Source organism: Thamnophis elegans, chromosome 3 (assembly GCF_009769535.1).
Source record: "Thamnophis elegans isolate rThaEle1 chromosome 3, rThaEle1.pri, whole genome shotgun sequence".
NCBI classification, from domain to species: Eukaryota; Metazoa; Chordata; class Lepidosauria; order Squamata; family Colubridae; genus Thamnophis; species Thamnophis elegans.
The window spans coordinates 16,831,405-16,845,882 of NC_045543.1; the positions used below are offsets into that span (position 1 = coordinate 16,831,405).

At 37.6% G+C, this 14,478-nt stretch overlaps 1 protein-coding gene across 5 annotated transcripts in view; it reads left to right on the plus strand.

The window, feature by feature from the left end:
- Window positions 1-14,478, plus strand: part of ZC3H13 (zinc finger CCCH-type containing 13) — a 42,303-nt gene that overhangs the window by 19,580 nt on the left and 8,245 nt on the right. For 4 of the 5 annotated variants that reach the window (XM_032213948.1, XM_032213950.1, XM_032213946.1 and 1 more), the window contains 9 exons: window positions 3,837-3,945; window positions 5,488-5,627; window positions 6,065-6,225; window positions 7,315-7,515; window positions 8,956-9,123; window positions 10,535-10,845; window positions 11,895-12,350; window positions 13,251-13,433; window positions 13,861-14,317. In XM_032213948.1, coding sequence (XP_032069839.1) covers window positions 3,837-3,945; window positions 5,488-5,627; window positions 6,065-6,225; window positions 7,315-7,515; window positions 8,956-9,123; window positions 10,535-10,845; window positions 11,895-12,350; window positions 13,251-13,433; window positions 13,861-14,317 — 2,186 coding nt within the window. The remainder of the gene's footprint in view (window positions 1-3,836; window positions 3,946-5,487; window positions 5,628-6,064; window positions 6,226-7,314; window positions 7,516-8,955; window positions 9,124-10,534; window positions 10,846-11,894; window positions 12,351-13,250; window positions 13,434-13,860; window positions 14,318-14,478) is intronic. The other variant, XM_032213949.1, reaches the window with a different exon arrangement.

A 14,478-nucleotide genomic window follows, 5' to 3' on the forward strand; every position in this document is an offset into this window, starting at 1 on the left:
GTATCCCTTGGTACTACTTTTCACAAAAATTATCCAGAGCAGTTTTTCAGGAAGCAGTGGGGCTGCAAAGGCATGAAGGAATTTGCAAATTTACAATCTTTTGTTTGTAGTGCTGTCAGGCTTTCATGCACCCCTACCTAGTGTTGATTTTTACCACCAGTTATTCAAATATAATAAGTAAACCACAGTGTTATGGGAGCAGCTCCCCAAATTTCCTATTCAGTATCTAAAAAACTGCCAAATTGGGGAAGTGTAGAGTGCTTGCTGCTGTCTGAACTTGGTGGTTTTCTTGCAGATGTTTCATTACCAAACTAAGTAACATCATCTCTTGCATTTTTGAGTGCTGAAATAAGCTTTAGATCAGTGGTGGGTTGCCAATTTTTTTTACTACTGGTTTGGGTGCACTCGTGCAACACTTCTGTGCATGAGCAAAAGTATCTGGGCTGGTGGACGGAGCCTCTCGCCGCCGCTACTACCAGTTTGCCCGATCCGGGCCGAACCGGAAGCAACCCACCTCTGTTTTACATTTGTATTTTTCAATCCAACCCCTCTCTTCTTTCTTTGTATAGAATTATGACTGGTTCCTTAGCGACCAGTCAAAGTTAAACCAACCTAAAGTACAGGACCTATGACCTGGATTCAAAGTTAATGATGGTCGGACTTTCTTCGTGGTCATATGGCCAAACTTTGGGCACTTGGTCACACAGCTGCATTTATGGCAGTTGGCAGCTTCCTACAGTCAGTTTAACACCAATTTTACTGAAAACTAACTACAACTTTTGACAAAACTGTATCCATAGTAAACCATTGGTTTTGTTTAATGACCATGACAATCATTTAACAGGCACTGCAAAAAAAAGTATAAAATTGACTTCTTTTTTTTACAACCTATATGACCTATGTATTGGGCAAGCTTCATGGCTACGTATGTTGTTAGGAGTTGTTATGCAAAGAAAAGAATTTCACTGTAAATACCTAGGTTGTTGAATGACTGAATAGTTTTAATTTGCCCATGTGGAGCTCATACTTATGGTCATTTCAATTTCTAAGTCTTTTCAAATGCGTTTTACTCAGGTCAAGTGTCTATGCTTGAGTTTCATTATTTTTCATACATATATATGCCTCTATAGTTGGCAGAGTCATGGGCAGCATATAAATTAAATAAATAAATAAATAATAAACTTAACAGCTTATATTTTTAAATCATTGTAGGAAGTTGAAATGTTAGATTTATTATTTGTTAGAAAGTTCTAAATTAAAACAAATGTAGAAGTCTTATTATTTTGGATAGGAAAACTGGCTGAGTCATCTGGAGAAATTGTCATTAAGAATCTTATTTGAGGAGGTACACCTTGTATTCTATTATTTAAATATATGTGTAGCTTGTTAATTTAAAGTTCTTTCAGATGTAACAGAATGGTAGTTTCCATAATGTGTTCAATGAGGGAATTAACTACACACTAAGACGTTACCTAAAGTTTCTTGTTTAATTATAATTTCTTATAATTTATCATTTTCTTGAACACTTATGCTGTATTGGGACCAGAATTTTCTGTTGTTAAGCAAGGCAGTATTTATGCATGTATGCCACCCATCTTGTGGATCAGGGTAACCCTGACTGGCTTGTATGTCATGGTGGGTAGGAAGATATGTTTGTCTTCCTGAAATATCTTCAGCTTCAATTTCTTCACCAACTGTGAGGCATTAGCTTCTAGGTTATGTTGATACAAGGTTGGAGCCATTCTTCTTTCTATGTGGATGGTACATTGTGTCTCTGGCTCCTGCATAACCTCAAATCATAATAGAGCCACATCTATGAATAATAGCTAAGAAAGTGGGTTCTCCCCCGCCCCCAATGCTTTGTTGTTTTTTTTTTCTTCAAATATATTTTTTAGTTGTGGTCAAACAGATAATTTTTTGGTTTTTCAGTCAAAAGCACACATTTTAGATTTATCAAGACTTACTTTAATATTTTTGTGATGAGATCAGAGTACTTTTTTCTGATAATTTCTTGCTCATCATTGTACTGTATAAAGAGTGTTGCACTATGGACCTGTAGATAAGTATTCCAGTGTTTTGTTTTTAGCTTTTCAACATGTCAATAGCAGAGATCTGTAAGTTCTGTTTTAAAGATTTGACCAGTTTTCCAGCAGAATTTTTATAGATCTTGCCATAATGTCCACAGTTTTATGTAATTTCCATTTCTTAAACATATTGTTAAACTTACTAGCTAGAAATGTTCATATATTGTTACAGCCCTCCTATACTTGATAAGGGTGAATTGTCTTTGTTTTCAAATGCTCAGACAGCTGCTTAACTATGCTCATAGTTGTTGAAAATAGGCAGAAGAATAATCCCAATCAGTGAGGATAGAAGGTTCAGTATTTATTCATCTATGGAATTGCGTTCATCTGGCTAATTGTAGATCTAAATAATCAGTTAACCTTTTGGAGCCTTACTAACAGCTACATATATATATATTTTAAAATATATATTACTGTATCAACTAGAAGGGTGTCCAAACCTTGTCACTTGCCATACTCACTTTTTTAATAATTGAGTAAATAAATAACTTGATATATATATATATGAATTAGTTTTTCTGACATGTTGTTTACAAAGTTAAACTTCCTTACCATATTGAGATGTTAGCTTCTTTTCACATAGAGATTCAGTGAAATATATCATTTGACCAGGGATTACTTTTCATGCGACTGTAGAGATGTTAGGGAAGCTTGTTAGAACCATCAACATTGGGAAAGAGCATTATATAGTTGCTATAAAATATATATTTTGTGCACATTTTATACATTTAAATGTTAGAAGCCTGTAAATCAAAAGCTACTGTTGGACAACTTGCAGAACCAGGTTGGGGATTGATCATCTTAGAAAAACTCTATCCATGTGGTCGCTAAACATTGACATCAATTAGTCAGAACAAAAGTTATTCTAGAAATGTATTAAACCATTTCTTAATTTAAAAGAACATGCAATGATGAATTTTTGGGTTTTGAATACTTTCCCACTTGGTTTATCCTTTTCCTTAAACTTTTATTTTAAATTATATAGAAATTCATGATACAAAATGTAGCATTCAATTATAATTCCAATTTTTGATTTGTGAACAGAATGTACTGTCAGTAAAATACAGGCCAACTTTGGTTGATCTAATTTTAAGAGATAAAGAAGTCTTTTGCATGTCTAGGCTGCCCCATTGCTACCATCTTGTATTTCCCTTAATTGTTGCTTCCTATAATGTGCAATGGGAGCAAAACATTACAAAACAGCCCTAAAGCCACTTTAAAAACTGGATTCCAAATTGTGGTTTCTTTGTTAAATGCTGTTTGCCACAACTTCTACTTCACACATTATAGGGAATTTAGATTACCTGCAACGTCCAGGTTTTAAACTTTCATGAAGGGAATGAAGTAGCAACTAACAGTTGGACATCAGAGTATAGGAAATTTTCTGAAATTACCAATGAGCTAAGAGCTTTGTCTAAAGCATAATCAGTATTAGCTTTCAGTTTCATATTGATATTCAAGGACTTTAAAGCCAAGGGCTTGCTTCTGCTTAACTTCTGGAATTCTAAACCACAGCTTAGCATTTGATCTTGATTTATACTCTTCTCTGAGTAGGTTTCTTAATATAGATTATTAAATATATCAAACCTTTTATCAATTTCAACATTTCACCATACCGTTTTTTAAAGTTAAGAGTTGAGTTATGAAGTCAGCTGTGAACTTACACCCCAACAGATAAAAGTAACATTAAAATAGTTTTCATGTTCTGCTTTGAAAAATGCTAAGTAATTTTTTTAATGTTTTCTTCGGTAGAAAGAGTCTACAAGAGGAAGGCACAGGGGAAAGGAAGATATTAAAATTACTAAAGAAAGGACTCCAGAGAGTGAAGAAGATAATCCTGACTGGGAAACAAATAGAGACGGTAAATTGAACACGCCATTAAACCTTGCAAACAAATTAACATGTATTTTACTTGCCATTCTAAACCTTTTGTAAAGGTCAAGCAAAAAATAGATTGTCTACAGAAATTGCTTGATTTTTCTCATCTCTCCCCTACCCCTGTAGAGTGGAGAAATGAGAGGGGACGAGAGTTCAAGAGAATACTCTAAGCCAGGGCTGTCAAGTTCTCGGCCCAGAGGCCGGATGCATCATGCACTGGCCATGGCCACATCTGGTTTAGTGAAGGGGGGGAAAGTAACATGATGCTGCTGTGATGACATGAGTTTGACACCCCTGCTCTAAGCTGTTTGCATTGTGTGTCTGCAACTCTCATCCCCAGTTACCAATGTGATTGCATTGCTTTTGATGCATAGAAGAGCAAACAACTTCCTCTCCCATCTCTCTACTTTTCTTTATCCTGTAGAGTGCTCTGTTTTGAATGTCAAAATAATACTATAAGCTATTTATGTAGCATACAGAAATCACTCCTCGCCATGCCACAAAATAGAGAGATTGGAGAGAAAGAGATTTCAAGTGAGTAGTGCAAGCTGTTTGCATAGTGCACCCACGGCTCCCAGTCCCAGACTGCTGGCATGGATGCATTGCTTTCAGTGTTTAGAAGAGCCAACAGTTTGCTTGTTTGCAGTCTCTTCCCCTACAGTCTATCTACTCTGCAATGTGTGTGTTTGGAGACTGGGGGGAGGGGGGGATGCAGTTCAGGCACAGGACAAGACATACTAACTGTAATGGCAACAACGTGACTGTTGTGATGGTTGTAAATGGTTATGAGTGGATTATAAAGTTATTCTTTGCTGAACAAATGGTCAGTAAATGAGGATTACCTCTTTGTATTGTACCGTCAATTTACAGAGTATTTAATAACAATCTTTGAACCCATTAGGATGCACTCCTAGTCTTGCATTGCTTGAGATGTCATTAGTATGCAAATTTCTAGAAGAGCAAACCCTTGCATGCTGTTGCTACCTAACCCGGGAAGCAAAAACAGCAGAAAAGAAGACAAAAGGAGGGGGGGAGGGGGGACTGTGTTCACATATGAAGAAGAAGGCAACACTGAAGGATTTAATTACAGAGGTTACTGATTCTGATTAGTGCTAAAAGAGCCAGTTTGATAATACAGAAGCAATAGCAAAGGCACTTGTTTTTGTTCCTTTCTTCTTCTTGTAAATATTTTTTTATCTCCTCTCACTTTGGGAAGAAAATTTAGATTTGCATTTAATACAGTCTGTGGCTAGACTATGAGAATGCAGATGGTTTCAAGAATTAAATGGAGAAAACACATATTCCCTTTTGAATCTGCATACACTACTGCCCTGCCAACGCTGAATAACATTCAAAAATCATGTTCACTGCACAATTAGAATCCCTCTTAAATGAAATGGGAAATCATAATGGTGGTATTTATTGAATTATGATTGTTATTTTTAGAGTGTATTTATATAAAGAAAGAGTTTACTAACCGGTTTTGTTCTCTTCGTCCTTCCTGCTTTCTTTTTCATAACTTAAGATTCTGATAACGGAGATGTTAATTATGATTATGACCATGAATTATCTTTGGAAATGAAGCGCCAGAAGATCCAGAGAGAGTTAATGAAGCTTGAAGAAGAAAACATGGACAAAAGAGAAGAAATAGTAATTAAAAAAGAGGTTTGTATCTTGAAAAGAATCAATGCATAGTCATAAATAACTAAATCAGGGGACATTATTGGACAAATTAACAAATCTTCAAGATACTAATTCCTGTTAGTCAGATATATACTCTATACACACATATACATACCCTCATTGTAGTTCTGAATCCGAACTGTTACATGACTCCTACCGGCATGGAAAGTTGACAACATGTATTGATATTTTAGACTACATTTTAAAATGTCTTGTTTTCTTGCCAAATAAATAATGAAATTTAAAACTTACCAAATTTTTATCCTTCAGTGGTTCTTAGAGGCTATGTGTGCATGTGTATAATGAATATTAGATAAAGGAATTGCTTTCTGGTATGAATCAATTTCATTGATACTTGGTTGTTATTTGTGGCAAGATTATTACTAGATTTTATAAAATACTAATTGTTTCTTTTTAAGATTTCTCCGGAGGCAGTTAGATCAAAATTATCATCCTCACCTTCACCAAGAAAATCAAGTAAATCTCCAAAATTAAGGACAAGCCCTAAATCTTCCTCCACTGCCACTAAGAGGGAGAAGAAGGTTTCAACGGTATCTTCCCCACTCCTGGAGCCACAGAGGTAAGCAGATTGGCATATTTTATAACAACATGGTTATCGCTTACCTTGATTGTTGCTCTAGGTTTGTGCTTTTGTTTGCCAAGCAGTCCTATGGCCCTGTGGGGGTATCCCCAACGTGGAGACGACCAGCAATATTGGCAAGATATGGTTTTATATGGAATAGGATTTTTGTGAGGGAGACTTCAACAAAATTTGTAAAATGCTAAACACCTGGCATTGATTCTAGACCTGGTGTCAGTGTTCCAAGTAACACATCTGCCAAAAGCAAAACTCCAAGGCCGGTAGATTCCTCAAAGAACATGTTTATTGGATACATCATATTGGCACAGCTAGTGAAAACCAACTCTAGAAGTTCCCGTGGGTTTTAGCCTAATTAAAAGGGCAAAGGTTCCCCTCCCCAGGTGTTACCGGTCACATTGTCCAATGAAAGCTGGCAGACTGGTTGGTCACTCCTCCTTCAACATGACAAAGTCATCTGTTGGGATGACCTTGGTTCCCACAAGGAAACTTTTTGTTTTGACTGTTAATCAGTCTATCTACTTCTCTCTTCAGTGTTCATGGCAACTATGAGGCAGCAAAAGATGGCCAACTTCAGCCAACTTCGCTTCAGAGTTGACACCAACTCTGGTCTTTAGGTGAAGACTTCTTATATGACAAGGATTTCCCCTCTGTTTTTCCCTCAATGCAGTTCCCCTCAGATCTGCTTTGGCAAATAACTCTGAAGCAAGTTCTGAGGATATAGACAGGAAAGTTAATTTCTTTTCTCCTCAGTGATTGGATTTCACTCTTTATGCGTGTACAGTTTTGCCAAATGGAAGTTTGTGTAGCAGGTAGGCCTATGCAACCAGCTCTTAGGCAGAGGCACATACAGAAGATTTATCCATGGCAACCATGTCAAGAACTGCAATTTCACATTTGAATGACTATGGAAGACCTCAAGTGGACGTTTAATGCAATGTTTATGGGCTCAGCTGCTAGATCAATTTTGTACTTTAGATGTCAGAACATATCGCATGGGCACTCAGGAAATATTATTATAATACAAGCGGATTAATTTTTTAAAATACTGGCTTGTGTATTGGTTTTTAGAAATTCAAAAAATAACCACAATAAAAAGAAAGGTCCTCGCACGCCTAGCCCACCACCTCCAGTACAAGAAGACTCCACTCAAGGGAAAAAACATAAGGAAAAGTATAAAGCTAAAGAGAGGGTAGAAGAAAAGCCAAAGGAGATAAAGGAAAGGGGACGTGATTTTGAGAGACATAATAAAGAAAAAAAAGAGAAGCAAAGGTAAATACAGTTTGTTTCGTTTTTTGGTATTATTATCGTTTTGTTCAGAACATTTTCAGGTTACTCCTAAAAGCAAAATATAATGTTCAACAAGCAGCCATAGTCTCGCTCCATCCAATTTTGTAATCTTCTTTTTCTCTTTGTTGTCCCCCATGCATTCGCAAAATGTGTTTCAAGGAATCCCTCCAGCTTCCAAAACAAATGTGAGACAAATGAGCTTTGTGCATGAGAAAATGAATGGGAAAGGGAATCACTTCCTTAATGGAAACATGCCTTGGATCAGATGTGCTTAGATCTGGCCTGTGGGGCCGCCCTGGAAACAACAAAGGGCCGCCCCACAGTGCCCCTCCCAGCAAAAATGTAGCTTGGGAGGGCCACAGGCAGCTCTCCGGACCTCCGTTTTTGCTGGCAGAGTACTTAGCCCGCCACAGGCATCCCCAACACGAGTGATGTTGAACTGCCACGCCCACCTTGGCCATGCCCCCTGGGCTCCCCTCCAAAGTCAAATACAGCTCTGATGCGGCCGTCAATGAAATTGGATTTCACACCCCTGCCTTGGATGATTGGTGTTAATGGATGCCACTTAGAGAGAGTCGAGTGTGATTCCTGATGTGCAAATGTCTTACTGGCACGAAACCTAGGGTGGCTTTTTTTGATTTGTGAAAATAGATAGCAATCAGTTATTTGAGGACCCAGATTGTTGGGGGCAATATGCTGACTCTCTGTAAACCGCTTAGAGAGGGCTTTCAGCCCTATGAAGCGGTATATAAGTCTACTGCTATTGCTATTTCCATCTTCAGATCCTTGACAATTTTTTTAGACTTTTTTTAAATCCCACATTTATTACTTATAAGTAACTTAATGCAACAAACATACCAATATTTCTTCCTCCGCCTATTTTCCCCATAACAACAATCTTATAAGGTGGGTTGAGTTGAGAGAGAGTGATTCTCATCCATCAACTTTCATGCCTAAGGTGGAGCTAGAACTTACCTTCTCCTGGTTTCAAGGCCACCACCTTAATCATAGAACATAGAATCATAGACCTGAAAGGGATCTCAGAGGTCTTCTATCCAACCCCCTGTCAAAGCAGGGAATCTTATATTTTCCTGGTCCAATGGTTGTCCAATCTGTTTTTGAAAACCTCCAGTGATGGTGCATCAATAACTCCAAAGTGCAAGCTATTTTCGTGATTGTTTTCACTATCAGAAAAAAAATATCTAAGTTGGATCTCTCTTTCACAAGGTTGCGTTACTTCTTGCCCTACATTCTGGTGTTTTGGATAATACTTTATATCAAACTGGCATTTATAGTATATTTTCTAGGAAGGAGTATGTTTCTCCTTTAAATGGAGATATGCTGCCTCAAGCTATAAATAACAGTATCCATGCTATTGTTAATGACAATGTTGTATATGTTGGCTGTATGACTATTCCTCAGGGATCCCTCAGAAAGTTCCCACAGACAGAGACGTTCACCTAGTCCAGAAGACCATTCTGGCAGCAATTCTTCTTCACGAGAGTATTCTCCTGCCACAAGAAGAAGGCAGACATCTTGGGCTCCAGCTAAATCCAGCAGTCATAAACATTCTTTTTCACCTCCCCGCAGGTAGGTTTTAAAAAATATCTTTGTGTCTGTGCATTGTTATTTTATGTCTATGTATTTTAGACTTCACTTATTCTTGAGAGTTTGCTGCAATGTGAAAGCCACATTTTATTATATTTTATCTCACCTTTATTACTTTTTAGAAAGAACTCAAGGTGGCAAACATTGATAATTATTCCTTTCTCTTCTTATTATCCCCATAACAAAAACCCTGTGAATTGGATTGTGATTAGCCCAAGGTCATCCAGCTGGCTTTAATTCTCTTGTTCTTATTGTTTGTCCCAAGTGGTAAAATGTAATAAAACATATTTTGAACATCAGGAAGAACTGAAAACAAGCACAAATTAATCATAGCATATGAAGCATAGGTAACCTCTGTCTTATACACAACTCATTAAAATCCCAAACTAATACACATTCCTCCCCTTATTGTCCAACCCCCACAACCTCTAAAAACATGCTTATTTCATTTCAGCAAGTGATTTTTTTTTTTACTCCAGGTTTTAATATGTATTATCATTGCATTATCATTGATAACAACTATTTCAAAGTTTTTATATTTGTGGGTTACTGCTGGGTAAGGAAGGGATAGTCTTCACTTGCATGCATCAGCTCCCATTGAAGAATCTTTCCCATTGTATGGAGTTTTGGGAACAACTTCCATTAACATAAAGAGGTTGGGGGGTTATTTAAAATTCTTGTTTTTGGGAGAACATTTTTGAAGGGGAATCAATACTGGGGAAGAAGGGATAATGATTCTCTTATCAGCTCTAATGATCCTCTTTAAAAAATGGATTCTTCCTCAATTTTTATCCTAATTTCTGTGTGTGAGACAGAGTATATGTATGGGAGAAATAGAACATTGGATTTCCTTTGTGTTCAATACAGAGAATTTTGCAGGTTTCCAGGGATGCCCCTACCTATTTTGAATGGTGGCTTCTCTCATAGTTGGGATGCAAGCCTTTCACGGTTGCCTAAGGCAGGTTAGAAAAAATAATCCCATACTGGTAATAGAAGAAGTAAATCTGTATATAGGGTGTTCTGTACGCAGGGTGAAATCATGAGCTTTGAGAAATGCTATAAGTAAGCAGATGAAAATTGATCTATAATCTAATAGAATTTGCCCAGGGAACGCCTGTTGTTGGTTATACAGTATACGGATATTTAAACATGATTTGAATACTGCATATTTTTAGCCACCCAAAGCCAAACATACTGTTCAGGTATTAATGAAAACAAATGCCTAGCAAGGAAAATTGTGGACAGGAAAGAATCAGCTTGGCAATGAAACTTCTGCTCTACTTTTGGAACCAATCTGAAGGCAATTTTAGCAAGAGATAATTATAAAGGTTTGCGTGAATAGTGTTCAAAAGGTGTGTAGCACCAAGATGTATATACAGTTCTATGTTTACAGGTCTGCATCACCACCAACACAGCATCATTCTCCTGTATCGTCAATGCATCATTCTTCTTCATCTCAGTCGGGTTCGTCTATTCAAAGACGTTCTCCATCACCACGTCACAAAAGAACCCCTTCCCCCTCTTACAAAAGGACAACTTCCCCGCCTGTAGGTCGGTCTTCTTCTCCTTATCCTCACCGAGCATCACCTTCTCCACAGCAAAAACAGGCTTCTTCAAGGCATCGTTCACCAGTTAGAGAGAGAAGCCGGCATGATCACGAGCGGATTTCACAGTCACATGATCGTCGCCATGAAAGAAGAGATGGTATGAATAACCATAAAGACTGAATACAGATAGTCCCTATTTAATGGAACGGTTCTTTGTTGTTGTTGTTCAGTCGCTGGAGTCTTGTCCAGCTCTTCACAATCCCTTGGACCATAGCATCCCCTGCTGGCCCCCCTATCCTCCACTATCTCCCAGAGTCTGCCCAAACTCACGCCCACTGCATCAATGACACTATCTGCCCATCTCATCCTCTGCTGTTCCCTTCTTTCGCCTTCAGTCTTTCCCAACATCAGGGCCTTTTCCAGTGAGTCCTCTCTTCTCATTTGTTTATGCCTTTTAATTAAATTTGCTTGCTTGAAAGGACGCTTCTAGACTCATGGAGCATCTGCTTTAAAAAGTATTTTTCAGGACCATTTTCCTATCTTTTCTCTGAATGTGGATGTTAAACAAAATATTATGCGGACTTTCAAAGTGGGGAAGTAGGACTTTTTAGAACTTTTTGGATTATGAATTAGAAAGGTCTTAAGACTAGCAGTGGTAGAATAAGAACTATGTTTAATCAGCATCAAACAAATATGGGCTATTCACCACAAAAATGCCATTGAAATGTTTTCTTTTTCATGTTTCCCCCTGCTTTTTAATGCAGGTAGGCCTCAACTTAACGACCATAATTGAGCCCAGAATATATGTTGCTAAGTAAGAAATTTGTTAAGTTGAGTTTTGCCCCATTTTATGACTTTTCTTGCCACATTTGTTAAGTGAATCACTGCAGTTGTTAAATTAGTAACTCAGTTGTTAACTGAATCTGGCTTCCCCATTGACTTTGCTTGCCAGAAGTTTGCAAAAGATGTTCACATGACTCCAGGACACTGCAACCGTCATAAATATGAATCAGCTGTGAAGCATCCGAATTAAATCATGTGACTATGGGGCTGCTGCAACGGTCCTAAGTGTGAAAAATGGTCATAGGTCCCCTTTTCAGTGCCATTGTAACTTTGATCGGTCACAAAATGAACTGTTGTGAGTCGAGGACTACCTGTACTATTAAGTTGATCATATATTTACATTTGTATTTATTTTACTTCCAGAAACAAGAGGAAAAAGGGGAAGAGAAAGAGACAACCGGGATGAACGAGACTATGACCAAGAGCAAAGTACCCCCAGAGATCACAGAGATGATCGAGAATCCCGGGACGGACGGGATCGAAGGGAAACCAGAGATAATAGAGAACGCAGAGATCCAAGAGAATCTCGGGATGCTCGTGACTCACGTGATGCCAGGGAATTCAGTAGAGACAATAAAGAAAGCCGGGATCAGAGGGACGTACGTTCTACACGTGACTCACATGACTACAGGGAAAGAGAGTGTCGAGAACATAAGAAAGAGGAGCAGTATTTGGAGGAATCGCGTAGCTATGCAAGAGCCCATGGCAGGGAAGATAATTCTCGAGCTGAAAGTCGGACGGACTCAAGAAGTGAAACAAGAAATGAATCCAGAATATCTGGAAGAAGCAGAGGGAGAGGTCCTGAATTAACAGACAAGGGTATATAATACATGAAATAATAAGAATGTTACACCATTTGTTTACTTAAACATCTGTTTAATCAATAGGGTAGAAATGAATTACATTACAGCTTATTTCTTTTTATGACTTCACCAAATTTAGTCACCATTACTCATAGTGCAATGATCCTGTGCGTATTTCTTAAAAATTATTAAATAACGTGGAACAGATGGCAATTATTATCACATGGATTTCTCCTTTTAATAAGAAAAAATGCCCTATTTATCTTAAAAGATTAGTTAATTTTAGTCACACATTGCTATTGAGAAGATCCTTTCCTTTAATTCACTGATAAATGAATTAATTTTTGAAACAACTGTTTAGGAGATTGTATGAATGCAGACTCCTTTGCTGAAGCAAAGCTGTTGAAAATTAGTCTAAAGATTAGCTTTTGCTGGAGAAATATTGTTTGCCAGATGATTTTAAATCTTTCTGTTATGATCAAACAAGGCTTTCCTTTTCATAGTGCTGGATTTTGTTTTGAGTATGATTTTTTTCTTCCAGCATTAGTTTTATGAATCTGAATTCCTTTTAATTCACCACAGAGTTTGATCTGGGCTCAACTGAGGAGTTGAAAGCTCAAAGCTCTTAAATTGCTTAGATTTCTGCATATGGATTCTGTAGGTTGAAATGTTTATTACTTGAAAAGAACAGGGATTTTAAGCAAAACTTCCTTATATTTAGCTTTTTTATGGCAAATATATTACACAAATTATCATCCTAGATCAGAAATTACATTTTAACTTCCCTGAATGCATATTGGGAGTGCACAATTTACAAATCCTTTTATGAAATACAGTTCTTTTAATCAATCTGTAGTAACTAATCTCTGGCAGCAGAGATTTTTTTCATGTTTCCCATGTGTCTTGTTTTCAATAGGCAATAGAGGAACAAGAAGCTCTCAAGTTGATAGCCATAATTCTAGTAGTAGCTACCATGAAAGCTGGGAATCACGGAGCAATTACCCTGACAGGGATCGCTATGAAAGCCGTGAGCATGCAAGAGATTCTTCTTTTGAAAGGAGACATGGAGAAAGGGATAAGCGTGACAATAGAGAAAGAGGTAAGTACTCTTCAGGAGTGGTTTTTTTTAACCATTAACTTATTAATGACTACAAGGGCATAATGGTAGAATAGCATTAAAGATGAATGTAGCTGTGAAAGTTACACCGACTTCATGAACTTTAATTACAAGCACTAGTAATCAGCTAGCTCATTTAGCACAGTTCTGTTTACTGAGCAAATTTCCCAAAGAAATATTAAATTCAAGATGGGTTTTTTTGCTCTACAGTGGAGGTTGTCATTTCCCCCTTCAACCTTCCATCTCCATAGATTTTTATCATTATGGATACTCATCCTAAATAATACCTTCAGAATTAATTATTTCACATCTGTTGCAGTGATTTAACATTAAAGCATTAGTGTGCCCAAATATTGGAAAATAAATTAGATGATTATAAATTGGAATTAAAACCTGTTTATCATTACAGATCAGAGACAAAGCTCACCCATACGACACCAAGGAAGAAATGATGATATTGATCGTGATGAAAGACTAGAAGAACGAAGAGTAGACAGGAACGAAGATAGGAGGGATGAAAGACCTAGGGAGCGAGAAAGGGAGAGGGAAAGAGAAAGAGAAGCAGAACGTGATCGGGCCCGTGAGCGAGAACGTGAGAGAGAAAGAGATAAGGACAGGGAACGGGAACGGGATAGAGACCATGACAGGGAACGGGAACGGGAGCGAGAAAGGGAGCGGGAAAGAGAACGGGAAAGAGAAAGAGAACGAGAAAGGGAAAGAGAGCGGGGCCGGGAAAGAGACAAAGAAAGGGAACGACAGAGAGAGTGGGATGACAAAGAGAGAGGAAGAGAAGAACGCAGGGACAAGAGAGAAGATGTCCGTGAAGAAAGGACCACAAGAGATAGTCGTGAAGAGAGGAAATCAAAGTGAGTTTGTTTTTTAAAAAAGAAAATAAATAATTATGCAGTGTGAGACAGTAAATTGAATGAACAAGTTATACCCAACATTATCCAAACAAACATTGACAGTTCATATGTCTTCTGTAAACATTTTTATTTTTATTTTTGGAAAGAGGATTCTTGACATT